The sequence below is a fragment of the Cricetulus griseus genome, chromosome 2 (assembly GCF_003668045.3).
Source record: "Cricetulus griseus strain 17A/GY chromosome 2, alternate assembly CriGri-PICRH-1.0, whole genome shotgun sequence".
Lineage (NCBI taxonomy): Eukaryota > Metazoa > Chordata > Mammalia > Rodentia > Cricetidae > Cricetulus > Cricetulus griseus.
Window position 1 is genome coordinate 165,213,663 of NC_048595.1, and position 18,390 is coordinate 165,232,052.

At 43.8% G+C, this 18,390-nt stretch overlaps 1 protein-coding gene across 1 annotated transcript in view; it reads right to left on the bottom strand.

Moving 5' to 3' along the window:
* Positions 1-18,390, bottom strand: part of Myo5b (myosin VB) — a 167,393-nt gene that overhangs the window by 72,652 nt on the left and 76,351 nt on the right. The window contains exons 15-16 of the mRNA XM_035438715.1: positions 6,111-6,266; positions 5,420-5,517 (exon numbers count right to left, since the gene is read on the bottom strand). Of these exons, the coding sequence (XP_035294606.1) occupies positions 5,420-5,517; positions 6,111-6,266 (254 nt within the window). The remainder of the gene's footprint in view (positions 1-5,419; positions 5,518-6,110; positions 6,267-18,390) is intronic.

The window sequence follows — 18,390 nt, forward strand, 5'->3', positions numbered from 1 at the left end:
GGAGAGATTGTCACTGCTTAAGGGGTGGGGGTGTTATTGTTTGATGCAGCCGTTTGCGGATTGCTGTTATTTTTGGCTGGTCTGTGAGAAAAGGGGTGGGGGTGTAATTGTTTGATGCAGCCGCTTGCTGCATGTAAGCTCCAGGGCTCAAACCAAGAGATCACCCAAGCGCTTATATTTTGGCTAAGCAATAGGCCGCCGGCCAGACAGCTCTTGCACACCCGGAGCCTAGGCTCATTGCACAGGGTAGAGTGTCTGGTCTGAGCAGCCCAAAGAGGGATGCTGAGCATAGGCATCGCACAGAGTTGCCTATTATGCAGGCTTCTCTGGGAGGTACGTTGACCTGCATAAGGGTTACCTGCCCCAAGACTTCCCTTTCCCAGAAAAACGGCAGAGGACAGGTCAAGAGCGCTTCGGGTCAAGCTAACAGCCTGAGGGCGACTCTTGTACACAGTCTTAATGTTTGATTTTGGGAAGGTTCAGCCTCTACCTCTATCCCTCAACATTTGGGTGACCTATTTGCTTATAAAAAATATAAAGCCTTTTCATTAATTAATAAAAAAAGGGGGATATGTAGGAAGCCGTTTTCCTGCATTATAATGGCGCCTAAAGACACCAAGATGTAAATTACTTCACAGGCGCTGGGTAATCTCCATTCCTTTGATCTCTGCCTATCCCGTGGCTCATTTTGGCCTGAGGAGCTAAAGCCATTCATAGGGTAACACGTCCCAGGCGGCTGGTCAGCCTTTATATAGGGATGGTTTTCTTGGTTTAATGTCTCTGCTCTGGGAAGCTTATGCTCTCCTCTCAAGATGCATTAAAGCTTGTCTGCAGAAGGATCCGAGTGTCCCGTGTATGATTTCTTGCTGGCGAGAAATACAGAGCACACGCGGGACAGATTCAGTGTTGGGAATTGAACCCAGGGCCTTGAACATGCTAGGCAAGTGCTCTACCACTAAGCTATCCCAGTTGGAGACTATGCACATTCTTACTCCTTTCCTTTTCTTCACCCACTTGCCTCTCCGAGTCCCGCCCACCTTCCCAGACTCATTCCTGTCCACTCTCCAGAGCTTTCCCTGAGTACTGCCTTCCATACAGACTTTCTAAGGGCCTGTGTGTGATGCTAGGAGGGGAGAGAAGAGGACAGGGTTCAGCTATAGACACTTCAAGGCATGTAAGATCTGTGGGGAAGCAGGCGCTGAAGGGAACACTGGGGAAAGACAGCAAGAGACTAGGACAGCCAGAAATCCTATTAAGAACCAAACTGACCAAGAATAAGCCATTTTTTAGAATTTGTTCAGACTATGTCCCCAACTTGGAGAAGTGATGAGGAACGTACATACCCTTCTTTTGTGACTGTCAGTGGCTCAAATGAAGCTAAGGACTATGCGTCTATTGTTTCTTGCACTCTGGAGACCCATAGGGTCTACAGCTTTGAACTGGAGAGCACAGTGGCTTTGACCAAAACCCTGAAGAGGCTGTAGGCAGCTGGCTTATCCTGGTAGACAAAGAAACATGGGAGCAGCTCGAGAACCTACATTGGCCCACAGGACAAACCCCTGGTATTCTGTCTGTCACTCTCCCCGACAAACCTGGTGCTCCTTTTATGGCTGCACAGCCCACCAGGACTCTGGAATTCCAAGGATGGAGGTGGCCTAGGGACTGCCACCCTCATTCAATCTCTTTGTGAATAGACTATCTGTTTACTCATCTTTGTGTGACCTGTCCTTGGCCTTACCCACATCTCTCTCACACTCTTTGCCACACAAGCCTCCCTCATGAGTCATAAAACTGGAAAAGGGTGTCCTGTGCTTGCCTAGCTTCAGCAGGTATTTTCCTGGAGACTGAAGGCTCTAAGCTGTTACTGCATATCAGGGACACTATGACTCCATTAGGTCTTACATTTGAGGATTCCCATTCTCCTTCAGGCCTGTTCTTGTTTCTACCTCCTCATCTCCCTCACACTGTCTTCCCAGCCCCTAATTTCTGCTGCACCCCTGATCTGGATTCTCCAAATTCTCTTCCTGCTTACTTCAGTTCTACATGAAATAGCTTCAGGTCACTAGTGACATTTCGTGTATAAGGGACAACTCAGCATTGAATTTTACATGTCTTGATGAGAACAGTCACTTGATGTCTTAATTTCCTCTGTAAGGGCCAAAGCTCTGCAATGTAAGAGGCTTAAAAGACAAAAGAAACTGCCAAGCACCTCACTGGAACCTACCCTTTCCCACACCATGCCTCAAGGTGCTTCTGTCCACTTTGATCTGCAGCACAGTTCTGGGATCTGGCCCTTAACTGGGCCAGAAGAGGCCTCTCAGGACACGAGCTCTGCTCACAATGCCAGGAAACCCTCAGGATGCAGGCTCTGTTCCTCTTACCTCTAAGACAGTCAGTCAGAATGGATATTCTGGGGTTTTAAAGAATAGTCCCAGGGCTCCATATCCACTACAAGCCTGCCCTCTGGGTTACCATCTAAAACTTACAGAGGTCGCCTGCCTCTGCCTCTCAAGTGCTGGGATCAATGGTATGAGCCACAATGCTCAGTGCCTCCTTCCTTTTTTAAGAGGGCTACTCTTTGTCTCAGTGGTTCACATCTTTCCTCACTCTTGTACCATCCTGTATCATGCTTTTTGACAATTATGTACCACAGCTCTGAGACTGGGCTTTGTCTGGTGGCCAGAGTAGGGCTTGTGGAATGAGGATACCTCATAGCCCAAGGCAGCATAGTGAAATGCTGAGAGAACAGTGCGGTGGGGGCAGTCTTCTCATGTGCCATGCCTGGAGCTGGTCTCATCAGAAAATAATTCTTTTTGAGACATGGTGGGGTCCAGGCTGACCTTGAATTCAAGATACTCCTGTCATATGTACCATCACAACTAGCCAAGTCATCTCTTAGCTTAGCCTTAACATCTCCTTTGGTGATGGGTTCAGCAAAGTATTCCCTGCCTGCTCTTTCCCCACCCCAGATAGCAGCAGCATCCCACCCACAGTCCCTGTGTGGACTACTGCAGCTGGAGGAGAAAGAGTGCAGTTGGAGGTCCCCACAGACAGCTGGGACCACTTCAGGCAAGACATGACCTCTTGTCTCATTTCCCTCACTTAGTGGGTGTGGAGAACATCTGCCCACCATGATTCCCAGACTTGCTACAATAATTATAGATGGAAAGGGTACTTTCAAGAGAAAATCACAAAGACAGGACAAAGAAGACACTGCACCCTCCTCCTTGTCCAGGTGACTGGAAATCCCGGATCCTTCCATATTCTAATCTTATCTCTGTTTCACTATGGTGTGATGGGGAATGGAAAACCAACCTTCTACTTTAAATATGGAAGATAATTAACACCCAACTGTAATTAAGAAACCACCAGGCACAGGTGTGAACTGCTGAAAGCCAGGTTTACACTTCACTGTTCCCAAACAGTGCAGGAATAGCATGGCCTGGAGCTGCATGGCTGCAGAGGGAGAAGCCCATGGCTGCAGTACCTGACTCTGCTTCTACAATCACTCACTACTCCTACTTTGTGTAGGCTACAAGAGTTCAACCACTTCCCCAGGCCTCACAGCATCCCTACAGTCTCTGCTCAGCAACCAAGACCCTGAGACCAGTTAGTCAGCAAATGTCACCAGGTCCTCTACCAAGTAATTCTAGAGTGACACTCACTCTGGGCCACTTCCTCCCTGGGAGAGGAGAGTCACTTCATTGCATTCTTGCCTTCTGCCTCCATAGTATTTTAGCAAGTCAGTTCTCTCCTTCCACTCTGCGGGTTCTCAGGATTTGAACTCAAGCCATCAGGCTTGGGGCATGCATTTTTAGTGGCTGAGGCATCTTTCCATTCCTACCCCCATAATATTTTCATAGAATTGTTGATAGTCACTTTTGTGACAGTGCCAGTTATTTGTGACATGCAAGTCCTCTAGCCCTGGGAGGGAGGCACATATCTTAATGCCATTCTACCTGTCACAGCCAAGTGTCTCATGAAGAATTAAGATAGATGTTTCTTGACTAAAAGCAGAGGGAAAATACTTTTTATATAACAAGTGCTATCAAAAATATTCAGGACAAGGGCTCTTAATGGGGCTATTATGTCCCCTAGGGAACACTTAGTTACGTGTATAAATATTGGTTGTCACATTGATGGAGATGCTACTAGCACGTGGCAGGTAGAGGCCAATGATGCTCCTGACCTCGATATAATCAATTGTCTATGACAAAAAACTATCTGACCCACACATGATTATTGCTAAGGATACTAGAAACAGGGATGAGAGCAGGGATATGGTGAATTTTGTTTCTTATTAATGCTAATAGTTTATGTCAATATACGTAGTGCTACATATGTATAATGTGGGTGTACATATGCACAAGTGTGTGTGTGTGTGTGTGTGTGTGTGTGTGTGTGTGTGTGTGTAGGCCATAAGTCAACCTCAGATGTCATTCTTCAGGTACTACCCACATTCTTTTTTAAGGTAGGGCCTTTCAACTGGCCTGAGGCTTGCTGATCAGACTACCTTAGCTGTGCCTGGCCACTGAGCCCCAGGGATTCACCTATCTCACATCTCCAGTGCAGTGAATACAAGCACCCACCATTACACACAGTTTTTTATGTGGGTCTGGGGACCAAACTCAGGTCCTCACACTTGCAAGGTGACTATGTTATTTCCCAGCCAATAATAATAATAATAATAATAATAATAATAATAATAATAATATATTAATCATATAAATTGTTATATTTCTCACTAGTAATTCTCATTATCTCCTTGTATTTTTTTCAAAATCAGGATATTGTATAATCATAATTAATAAGTGAAAGATTAGCTTGGAACCAGCCAACTCTGGTCCTGCACTACAGTTCAGGTTTTCTGCATTGGTGCTACTAGCATGTGGCAGGTAGAGGCCAATGATGCTCCTGACCTCATTGGAGCAGTCTCTCTCATGGTCTATCTTATTCTGTCTTATTCTCATTCTCTGTTTTCCTCCTTTCTCATCCTCCTTCCTCAGGGGTGGTGGTGGTGGTGGTGGTTGTTGTTGTTGTTGTTGGTGTGTGTATGTTAGGCCTTGCAGCTGGTAAACACTAGTATTTGATGAATGGACTGATGGAGTCGCAGTTGGCTGGAGCAGAACAGGCAGCAAGTTCCATTTCTTTTCTCCAAGGCCCTGGATGCTATTCTGCCCACCATCTCTTTGGAGCCAACAGATCCAGGTGCAGAGGGATTCCCAAGCATGTCTCAGAAGTGTGGAGGAAGGGAAGCGAGTAAGCAAGCAACATGCACAGAGAGGGCTGTGGGCAGCTCACAGCCCACTTGGGAGTGGCTGACTGGTCAGAAAATGACTCTGTAGAGAGCCCACCCTGTTCCCACTGATCCTGAGGTAGGATAAGGAGGCCAGTGTAGCTACACCCAGCTGGCACTTACTGGAAAGGGAGCTTTTCATCGTTGGGCTTGATGCATCGAACGTAGTGTGGCGTCGTGGCATTCAGGGTCTCCATAAGCAGGTTTAGGGAAGTGCGGAACTGCAGGGACAAAACCAGACCTTTGTTATTTTTAATATTCTGTTGAATGCACTGTGAAGAAACACTAATATGAAAGTGACAGCAGGAATCTCTATTATTATGATGATTAACTCAGAAGGACAGGGAAAGTAAGACATTCAGTGACCAACACTTGCTTTGAGTAAAACTGAGTCCTTTCATAGTAGGGATCTTCAAAATAAATGGGAGAGACTACTCCATAATGTGCCTAACTCCCACTGTTAGGGGAATCAATGAGATAAAACATGAGTGCTAAGAGATGAGAGATCTGCCTGCTGTGTGCTAGAGACCTGCTATCCCCTAATATGGGGAAAGAGGTTGTAACACCTGTACCCAAACATGCAGGAAATGGTGGGGTTTGCATGAAATGTCCAAAAAATGGCAAATCCTCTGGAATAAAAGCAGGTGGGATTACCACAGCTCTGTCTAGAGAGCAAGCACTTCAATTGGACGATCCTTCCCCACATTTTCTGGAGACCTTTGTGGGACCCTGCTTCTAGTCCATTTCTTTGTTCTGTAAGTCCCTTCCAAGCCAGCCCTGTTACAGATGCCACAGGCCTGGGACTAGGACTGACCTGGAAGCCCACAGATTTCTTGTGCTCCTTGTTGGAGACCTTCATGGGGGGTCTGGAGGAGCGAACATTGATCTTTGAAGATGATCGATTCTTAGCTGTGTTGGTGGCAGGAACAGAGTCCTTGTCATCTTGGAACAAGTCAGCCACTAGTGGGAACTAGACATAATCACAGGAAGAAGGGTACAAAGGAGATTTCTTGTAGTTTAATGCTGTTTATTCTTTGGAAACAGCTTATATATATATTTCTGAGAAATGAAAATACACATCCACACAAAACCTCGTGCAGCCATGTTCATAGCAGCATTACTCAAAAAAGCTACAAAATAACAACTGGTCAAATGATAACCATGTGATGAATGAATAAAGACTGGTATATCAATATACTGGAATATTACTCAACAGTGTAAATGAATGAAGTTCTCACACATGCTAGAACATAGCACAGATGAGCTTTGAATACATTATGTTAAATGGTAAAAGCCACGTATAAAAGAACACAAAGATGTGAGTCTGTTTACTTGAAGCATCTAGACAAGAGAAAGTGCCCTACTGGTTATCCAAGAGGGTGGCGGCTGATGAGTAAAGTTTTTCATTTCTGAGTAATGAAGATTATTATTGAGTTTGGAGCATGGTTGCACAACTTGGTTAGCTTACTAAAAACCACTGAAGTTTACACTTCAAAAGGGTGGGTTTTATGTATGTGGAGAACAATACTTCAGTCTTTAAAGGGGTTGGAAATGGTTGTTTTCCCCAACAGTGTTATTAAACATTCATCTACAAAGACAGTCTCAATTCCTTGTGATGTAGTAGGAGGCAAAGACAGGCATTCACAGAACTACGTCTAAATGTTATTGTTTTTTAACACTTATTGTTGCGTCTTTTAATGCTACTGTGGTCCCCGGAGTCCTGGGTTGAGACTGCATCTATTAGAGAAGATTACTACAAGGACCCTGTTATGTGTTCCTGTGTTAGGATGACAAGGTGCTAATGGCACACAGAGTTTGTCCATCAAGACTCTCAGCCTGATGAGGACACATCTGCCCTCATTCCATGAGCAAATCAGTGCTGGACTATCACTATGAGGTCTCCAATACAACCTGACAGTAGGGAGGGAAATGAGTATGGATTCTTTCCTCCTTTGTCAACCTCAGCACACTGAATCTCACTAGAAAAAAAGGCTAACGGGCAATGGCTCAGACTTGGGATTCTTCTAATCCATTCTGCACTCTTCCTTTAAAGACCACTAAAATGCAATAATCCCTGTTCCCTACCATGTCTGGATGCCCTGGGCTAGCACATCTGATCCCATCACTTCCCAGAAGATACTTCTGGTACAGTTACCAAGCTGCTTTCCCTGCTCTTCCTGACCCATCCTTCCACCTTTGCTCACTGTGTTCATCTTACCTCAAAGATTCTACCTTTCATTCTCTCTGCATGTCTGAGAGCCTGTCTCTCCAGGACCAGCCCTGCTTCCCTTCTACTTTCTCCAACACGCTCTACCCACTCCTAATTCTCTATCCCACAGGCCTAATCTATAGCACATAGAAGCCATCTTAGCCTATATGGGCCTACAGCCCTATTCTTGCTCCGACCACAGTGTCCTTGCTGCTCCCAACACAGAGATAAGGGTGATATGAGATGTCCACTACTGAGACATTATCTACTTTTACTATTAGGTTATACATATAAAACCAACAAAAACTGTGAAAATGCAGGTAGATATTTCACATCATACATGGAATCTAGAAAAAAGATGACAAAAATAGAAGGGGACTATTTGGGTAAAGGAAGGGAGTGGAGGAGAGGGGATAGGTGAGGGCAATGGGAGTAAATATAATCAAAGCACACATATGGATACAAATGTCATAATGAAAGTCATTATTTTGTATAATTAATATCCTCATGACAATGAGCTGTTACAAAAATTCAGATGTTCATTGTGATAATCTTGGTGGTGAATATGATTGGATACAGAAACCCCTTGGAGATTAAGAAATCATGTTTTAGGTGTATCCAGGAGAATTTTTAGTTAAGACTAACTGAGGGAAGAAGAGCCCCAGCTCCTCCTCTACCATGATAGATTAACAATCTTGAAAACTAGGAGCCAAAAATAATTTTCCTCCCTAAAGTTGCCTTGCTTAGTATTTTGTCTCAGCAATGAAGAGTCTTCCTAATGTACCAAGGAGGATATATATATATATATATATATATATATATATATATATATCAGCACAGATTTTAGATTGTCAACCACATGAGGCAAAAGGAGTCTGAGAAAGGACCAACCAGACCCTGCTTTAACCTTTGTTCCTACTCCATGGAACACAGCAGCTGGCATAAGCCCTCCTAGGGCTTCCAGACAAAGCGGAGCCCAAACGTGAGGCCTGGTCCCTGGATGTTTGCTTCTTTAGGGTTCTTGCAATCAGCATAAAGGGCATCAGTGAAAATGGTTCTCCCACTAGTGACATCCCCAGAACTCAAAGAGGGAACGTTAGGCAAAGAAGGGAAGCTCTGTCCTTAAAGACATGAGGCTACATGTCCTACATGGTAGTGGCAGCAGTTCATGCTCTGATCCCATTCTGCAACAAATGTCCCAGGCCTTCTTCTACAGGAGTCTCAGGTTAACAAGTATTCATTAGGCACTTAGAGGACAAAAGCAGGGTGTCATGTCAATAGCTCAGGAAGTGACAAAAATCATATGACAGGTCCACAACCCACAAAACAATTCAATAGCACACTCCATTAGTCCTTCACATGACTGTGTCATGTTTTCAGTCCTCATTCTCTACTTTTCCTGTTGCTAGGATAAAATACCCTGACAACATAACCCCACAAGAAAGCATCCATTCAGGCTCACAGTATAAGGGTTTAGTCCATTGTGGTAGGGAAGCCACTGAGGGAGGAGCTTCAGGTAGGTGGTCACATGACATTTATAGTCAAGAAGCAGAGTGACAAATGCTGCTACTCAGGTAGAATTCTCCTTTCTATTCAGTCCAGGATTACAAGCACAGTAAGCATGGGTCTTCCCACCTCAGTTAATTAAGATAAGCCCTTGTTGGCATGCTCAGTGACTAACCTAATCAAGATAATCCTCAACAGGCAAGCTCAGGACCTTGTCTGCTTGGTAATTCCAGATCTTGTCAAGTTAACATTCAATATTAACCACAATATAGCTCTGGACTTTACGTTATAGCCTGCAGGAGGTCCTAGCTCATCTCAGCTCCTGGTAGTCAGACACTTGACAGTGCAGCTATTTGAATATGTGACAGTATCCAAATAAAACAGCAAGATGGTGCTGGTGGCACACGAGAGCTGAACTTGGGTGTTAGAATCAGGTGACACAGTTCATTCAAAAGCAGGCTCTACAACCCTGTTAGGTAATTAAGCTGAGTGGCAGGCTGGGGTGACTGGGGCATACAACAGGCCAGTGAACATCTCATTCCCTTAGGGCTTCTTGCAACTCAACTATACCCACAGTGACATAAGACCTCTGGCCGGAAGTTGGTTGTATGTCCACTGCACTGGGAGGTGCAGACACTGCATAGCAGACAGTTCCTAATCCCACGTGATAACCTCTGGTGTTCTTTGCATAGTAACAAAACATGCATTCTGAAAAATAAAGCACTAGTTCTCACCAATTGTTAGGCCTGAACACATGCATGGACTCCTGAGAGGATCAGCACAGGTGTACTCACCTGCAGGTGCAAGGTTGTAATGGCTAATGTTCACAACCAGCACTCAAGGCTTGTCTCTATACCAATGATTTAAAACTAAAACAATGGATGTAAACAACTATTTTACCCTTAAGTATTAGAAATTTACATTTTAAAAGTCAATTTTAGAGTCAAGAGTACTTACATTTAAGTGTTTTTTTTTTTTAAATTTTATTCATTTATTATGTATACAGTCTTCTGTGTGCATGCCAGCAGAGGGCACCAGATCTCATTCAAGGTGGTTGTAAGCCACCCTGTGGTTGCTGAGAATTGAACTCAGGATCTCTGGAAGGACAGTCAGTGCTCTTAACCGCTGAGCCATCTCTCCAGCCCCCCATTTAAGTGTTTTATACTGCCCACTTGCCAGCAACTTTAGGTTATAAGCAGCAAAACTGTACACTGTGCCTGTGCACACACGTGTGTGTGTGTGTGTGTGTGTGTGTGTGTGTGTGTGTGTTTTAGCTTAATGGTTTGAGTGCCAATCACATTTACAGTTCACTGGCCCAGGAAGTCTAAAAGCACCAACCAATCTGGGCAATGGAGCTGTAAAAAAGACGTTTGTATAGCACACGGGAGGCCCTGGGTTTGATAGCCAGCATCACAAAGGTAAAATGAATGACTCAAAGTATAAACCAATAGTGTAAGGTCAAAGACCATCTCTTGTGACAGCCGAAGCACATTCTTCTTCAAAATATGCAGAACCAAATATTTATATAATAGGAAATAAAGGGACTCCTGTACCATTGTTGAGGACAATGTTGTCATGCAGGTGGCTTTGAAGGTCCTTCAGTGACACAATTATAGAAATTATTTGAAGTTTTATCTGCCAACAGGTGGCAAGTCTGCATCTTTACAATGGATTTTCCTTCTCTTCACATATGGCATTTCAAAGTCATAAGTGCTTTTTTTTTTTTTTTTAGAGGAGAAGGGAACTAGCTAATTGTCTGAGAAATATATTTGTATGCTACTATTACAGTAGCGTTACTTTTACTAGGCATTAAATTCTATGTGCTATCATAGAAATGAAACCAATCCTTCCTGATTCCCAGATATCCAAACCCATGTTGTGCTAGGGCTGGCAACACATAAGTGAACAGAAACAAATACAGCCTTTTACATACTGAGGAGCTCATGGTCTAGCATGGAAGGTGTGGCTTCCTGTCTTCTTGATGGCCTCCACCCACAGACCCATACTTCCTTTTCAGAGGTCTTTTTATCGACATGACAGTTCCACTTCCTGCTAGTCTTTGTTGCTTTTCCATTCTCCAGTACTCTCTATTGGCCCAGCTTCTGGTCCCTCCTTCTCCTGCACTGCTGTCTGCTGGATCCTAACTGAGGTCTCCAACACGCATCCCTTGCAGACCTGAGTCTTCTACTATTCCTCAAATCTGACTCCCCAGTCTGGAGCCCTTGCCATCACCATGATCCCTAGTTCCAACTATTTGCTTTGCATCTTTCTCCCTCTCCAATGCCATAGAAGCATCAAATTCGACATGGCTGACTTCTGAAACTGAGGGTAAGATCATATCCCACACCTCATCCAAGTCTCAGGATCTGTGACAGTACAATATCTAATTCTTCCCTGAATGAATCAGAATGTGGTTGCCCTCCTTTAGCACTACCTGGGTTCTTTTGTGAACCACGATTCAAATACATTTCACCAATAGTCGGAGCTTCCTCTCAATGTAAATCTTACCCAGAAGCCCTAGATCTTGTTTAAAGATTTGTGGGTCCTAACTGTTGTATGGTAGAAAAGCAGCATGACCTGCTAAGAACATAGGGTTAGAAGGGACAGAATAGATTGTAGGCAGGTGACTGCCAGCCTCTACAATTCTACCAGAGTGCCCAGGCGTATCTGAACAAGGGAAGATCATTGTTCAAAAACTTCTACAGGGAGATAATGGGTGGCTAAGTGTTTGCAGCATTGGTAAGGGTTACTGATCTATGTAATTATACTGTATGAGAGATCTAGAGTGCAGAAGTCAGAAATAGCTTGTGTGAAAAAATTTGTTAAGTCCTATAGTTGGGAACAGATCAAAAGTTTCATGAATAACTTGAAGTCAGACTGAGTAATAAGTATTTAAAACTTTCAGCCCTTTTTTCTTAGGTAAACTCAGAGATGCCAACTATCTATCCAAGGGGATTGGAGTCTACACTGGCACCAGTCATCTAAGGGGTCTGAGGTTTGTTCCAAAGCTGTGTTTTAATTGCAGATCTCTGTTATTGAGATTGCACCTGGGAAGAAGAAGTAGGCTTCATATGTGCAGGGTTTGTTTCAGCAATGCAGTCATACAGAAAAATCTAGGTTGGTCATGAGACTCAAAGGCTAAGAGGGAACCTTATATAATCCTGGATTGTAGGCAACAGTAAAAGAGCCAGGCAGAAAATGCCTAGCATGACCCCTATTCACCCATCTGCCAAGGAGGGCTGGGATAGATAGGCACTTTACTTGGGAATGTCCCAAATAGAAACAAACCTGAAATCACAACAAAAATCACAACTTGACAAAGGACTCAAAGAACAAATTTCCACACTTCTGGGCAAGGCAAAGAAGAAATTGCAGGTTTGCTGTTAGAGGTGCTGAAAGCCTGTGTTGTAAGCAAGAAGACCAGGAATTGAAGTCCTTCAGTTCTTCCCATGACATCCACTAAAATGTGTCCACCGAGGCTTTTCCACAAAATGCTCCCTTCTAACTTGATCGAAGTCACGGCAACACATTCAGATAAACCAAACACATCACTAATCCCGTTTGCCATTTATGTGAAATGTCCCCATAGATATTGGCTTCTCTCCTTTCTGCTATTCAAGCCTAGATACAGACTTTAAAGACCCGAGGCAAATCTATTTGCAAAGGGATTAAGAGACGTATGAAAACACCTTTTAAAGACTGACAGTCTAAGGAAATTTCAATTGCAGCTATGTGCATACTGTTTCCTTGGAAACCACACCTATTCATTTGTGTTTATAAGACTATAATGGAGATTTCCTTTCAAACAGACATATGACACTGAAAGAGGACATAGGAGAACAGTTTGATCAGGAGTTCTTCCTCAAAAACTGCTGCAAACATTACAAAAAAATGCACTTTCTTTTCAAGCAGTTCTTTCACATGGTTGGTGTTACACTTTGGTGGGAGGGGGTGAATCCTCAACATTTAAATAAAACATATTTAATGGGCTTTGAAAGACTCAGCCCCACTTTGGAAAAGAGAAGGCAACAGTGTTTATCAACTTAAGTTCTAATCTGCTTATTCTCAGACACATTTTCCAACAGCCAGGGTAGAGGACTCCAAGCATACTGAGGAACACGTGTATCATAATGCATAGTCTCAAAAAGTACTATAGAAGCTTATAATCAACAGTAATGAATTTTAAAAGCAAACTGTGATGGTGGGCTTTAATGTCAACTTGCTACAGATAAGAATCACCTGTGTAGGGAAATTACTCTGACCACCTTAACTGATTTGGCCAGGTGCATTCCAAACGTGGGCAGATGTACCCCAAATTGTGGGCAGCACCTCCAGATAAAAAGACCTTTTGCTCACTTGGTTCTCCCTCCTACCACTGAGTAGATTTGCCCTGTTGCTGCTGCTGCTGCTGCTGCTTCCTTTGCTGATTTCAGATCACTGACTAAGAACTAGTGGCAGGAACCCTTCAGGGTTGTGGCCCCAGATTGGGACTGCTGAGGCACCTGACCTTGTGCACCAAGTTCTGACCGGTTCTTGAGCCCCCTGGTGTGAGACAGTCACTGTGGGGCTCTTCTGACTGCTGGGGCCCAGGCCTCAAGCACTGATCATCTACCAGGTTTTCTGCCTCTTGAGAAAACTTGTTACTGATTTACAAATTCTTATATATTATATATATATATATATATATATATATATATATATATCACACACACACACAGAAACACACACACACACACACACACACACACACACACACACACACACACACTTTTTACTGGTTCTGCTCCCGGGAACCTTAAGGCATAAACATTTGTTCCCATTGCAGCACTGGGGCTCACTCTGAGGGGCCTCTCTGCTATGCCTGGCCTCTAGGGACCGCCAGGATCAGGGTAGGTGCTTTGGACAGATTCTCTAGCTGGTACTGTTCTTGAGGTCATTTCTCTGATGACATGCAGTAGAAAGACATTGCCACTTGTGTCCATCCAGACTCATGGTCCAGGTTGCCTGGCTCACACTGGCATAAATTTCCAACTGAATAGCTGTCCCTCTGACCTACACACAGCAGGTAAGAGAACATCTTCAGAGGAAAAACACTGTCCTTTGTAGGACTTTTCCCTGGGCTTCCCATACACTAAGATATTCCTTCTCTTGAGCATAAAAGTTTGGAGGGAAAACTTGTCATTCTTAGTATATAAGAGGAATGTGTTAATCCTGGGTTTTAAAAAGGTATTTCTATGCTGTGTCCCTATTTATAGCTCTGTAAGAGCTGAGAAGCCATTAGCTCCATTCTACCTCTTCACAGTGTAACAGGCTTCCCTAATCGCATTCTCATTAGCACAGCATTGCTTTATCCCCACTAAGTGTAGTTCTGTGATGGTCCCCCTGGCTGGTGCCAGGTGGGAGTCCTCTGTTTCACACCACTTAATTACTCTAGACAAGGTGATAATTTCTTATCAGGTATGCCACATAAAGGATAAAAGGCAATAGAATTCTCATAAAAGTCCATGAAATAAAATTATAAATTTAAACAATGATTTGAGAATTAGCTGTGTTTAGAGATTAAAATTTATCTTTAAAAATAGGCTTTACATTATTCAATCGATGTCCTAGGGTCTTAAATGTTTATTCATTTTTGGTTTCCATTTCAAACCTAAGTCTCGAAGGACTGCTACTACAGCAAAACATTTTTAAAAAATGAGCGTGGCTTTGTAAAGAAAGATGTGTAAGTATTCATAATGACAGATGTGCCAGGCACCAGGCAGAGAACCCAGTGCCTCTCTTTACTCTGCAGTTGCATCTGTGCAGGCTCATCTGTAGGTTCCATTTGTGAGTGTAGAAGAGGCAAAACAAGCGAGTCTGTCACTTTCCAAAAAACATAGCACAGACGTTTTTCCCTTCAGTTTAACAACAATTGATGCAATACCCACTGAACTACCAATTTCACTTGTAAAATAGCAAACTACCAAGAGTTAGTTATTTAAGAAAGGAAAAGCCTGTGTGTATGCATGTGGAAGGGTCGCCAAGATACAATGATGTGTACAAAACCAGAGGGGACCAGGTGTACATATCTTGATCGTTCCACCCTTAAAAGGACACACCAGTGTGCTGTAATGCAGACTAGGCACTCACTGGAAGATGGCTCACAGAATAGGAGAGGGGCCTTATATATAACTCTGTGATATTTGAATTTTTACGACTAAATTTCTAATAAAATTCCAGTATGTCTAACCTAAAACACCACCATATGGGAAAAGGGCAAGAGCACCACCCTTCCCAAGGCCTGCTTCCCAGGCCAACTCCTGGCTGGCATCTGGCAACTTGGATTTCGGATGAGTTTTCACCATTCCATGACATGACTGCTCACTATTGCTAAGTTGGCTGTGCAAACATTATTCATTGGTGAGTACCTGCTTTTCCCCTGGGAGTCTGGAGGTTTACTTCATGCTAGACCAAGGATGCCTGTGTAAATACCCATTGGCAAACATTCTCCTAGGTATCATTGCACTTGCTTCTCTGGAAGAACTCCACACACCTGTGTGAGTTCACTCGGAGAAGAGTTTTGGAAGCTTGCACCTGCTGTCTCCAAGAGACTCCCTACACACCTGCTCTATGCTGAGTTTGCTTTGCATTCTTACGCTGCAATAATTGTCACCCTAAGCATGGCCACATTCAGCTTCTACAGGTCTTCCTAGCAAACTGCTGACACCGAGGTTACCAATACACTCTATTCTGTACAACTTTCTTCTTGACCTTCACACTCCTGCATCACAATCACACATATCTTTCTGCATCTCGCATGTATGTACTAACTCCATTTTGTCACTTGACTAAGATCCCAGTGATTGTCTAGATGTGTCTATATATGTTTCTATATACATAGATATTCAACAAAGCTGTTAAATAAAATTAGATGGCAAAAACTGCTCAGCTAATAATACTTGCCTTGCCAGATAGTTTTCCTTTATCAGTAATAGTCACTTTTAGGTTATGACATCCCTGATTTCTGCAAATTAAGACACTTGAAATCAAAATAGTAGCAGAACTAAATTGTATTTAAGTCATCATTTATGTTCTTCCTCCAAAGGAGGAACTTACATAAAGATGATGGGGGGTGGGGGGGGTAGGGGGAGTGGTGGGGGGTGTGGGGGGGTGGGGGAGGTGGGCGGGGGTGGGGGAGGGAGGGGGGAGGGGGAGCTCTCTTGTAGTGGATCAGTACTTATTGCTATCATAGGAATGGACTTTAGGAGCCCATCCCACATGGAGGGATACTCTCTGAGCCTAGACACAAGGGGGTTGGCCTAGGCCCTATCCCAAAGGACATGACAGACTTTGAAGACCCCCTATGGAAGTCCTCACCCTCCCTGGGGAGCAGAAAGGGTATGGGATGGGTAGAGTGTTAGTTTGGGGGGGGCAGGGGAGGGAGAGAGACCTGGGATTGACATGTAAAATAATTTTCTTTCTGAAAAAAAAAAAAAGATGACAGAGGCTCCCATGCCTGAAGGCCACCTCTTAGAATCCCAGGCAACATGGGATGGGAGTGGAACACAAAGCATTCTCTTCCATTGTGACTAGAGGATACTTTCCTACACTCCATCCCCATTATCGTCCTGCTAACTACCATGGGCTAGAGATCTAAGACATTGATCTGAGACCAAACTCCAAAACACTATGCCTGTTTACAACAAACTGATTGTCTCTGTGGTTTGTTCCCTGATGTGGATATATCCTGAGATGATAACTATGGGCTGCTGCTGACTCAAACCCTACCCAAATCCCATCTTTGGCCCCTGATTGGAAAAGGGTTTACCTGGCTTTAAGCACCTAGGTCAATGCTGCCAGCTGCTCTTTCTCCATTCTATCATTTCTCTCTATTGCAGTCACAATTCTAAAGCTTATCACAAAGAGAAATTACTCTGTCATCTCTCCAGTGTTATCAGGGCCCTGCAGTGAGTTTGGTGCCATATGGTCTGGGAGAAAGGCTCCCAAATCCTGGGTCGTTCTGGATCAACTGAAGGGCTGAGGCTGGTAACGTCATCTACATCAGCTGTTAGAATGCAGGTTCACTGGCCTCTCCTGGCTGCAGGCATGCCCAGACTTCCTTTCCCTTCACGTTATCTAGGCCTCTGCTAGCAAGTCTCTGTTTCCTTCATATTTCTTGTGTGGATGTTTATCAGCTCATCCCAGGGACAATAAGAATGTAGCTTTGTTCATCTCTGAGTGCAAATAGTGGGTTTGGGGGGGTGACTCACAGGCAAGTGCTTAAAAGTGTGTAGTGAGGAGTGCAGATAGACACAGTATCTACTTTTCTTTGCTATGCTTGTGAGAAAGAAGCAGATGGAATTTTGGAGATGATAAATACTCCAAAGTAGGTTTAACTGTCTTTGAACATTTTATTACTGTGATTTTATTACTGTTCTTAGCTGTCAACTCAATTACATCTGGAGTTCACTAAAACCCAAGCATTTAGCACACCTGTGAGGGATTTTCTTGATTGGATTATTTGAGTTGGGAAAATCCACCTTTAATCCAGGCCACACCTTCTGGTGGCAGACTATATAAAGGGCATGGCAGAAGGAAGCTCTTGGTCTTTGCCTGAGGACCCTCACTCTCGATGGAAAGTGTTTTTCTTCATTAGTATTAGAGCCTACTTCTTTGAGATTCTGACATACACTGAAGACCAGTTGAGACACTCAATATCATGTACCAAACAACTGTTGGGTCCTTGGACTTTCTCTTGGGAGATCGCCATTGTCAGAACAGCCATGTAAGCCATGCTAATAAAATATTATAGATATTCATTCTACCAGTCCTGTTTCTCTAGGGAATCCTGACTAATACAATTACATTCAAGTTTTGCCCTTCAGATGGCTGAAAGGAAATGAAGTACACAAACACAGGCTTAGAGTGGTTCAAATAGTCTTATGTATGCAAGCAGGGGAAGGAAGACAGGTGACTTGAATATCAGCAAATCTTTCACCACAGCTTACTCCTATGCCTCCTCCTGGTTGTCATCTGTCTTACACCTCCCATGTGCTTCATCTGGGGTGTTATTCCTAGTTTTCCCTCTTGGAATTGATGCATTCTTCCTGCTTTTTCCCCTCCACCAGATGTAACCAACAAACTTCACATTGCTATCGTCCCGTATTCCACAGTGGGGCTCACAGCAATATAGCCCATCCATGATCTGTTGGTTTATGTATGTTTTCTTCATTCTTTAGCCCCAGCCAAAACTTGCTATGTAGATTGGGCTTGCCATGACCTTTCAGTGATCCTTCTGCCTCTGCCTCCAAAGTGCTAGAATAACAGGCATATATGACCACACCCAATTCCCATATATCTATTTTTCTATGGTGCTGGGGATTGGACCCAGGGCCCTGTG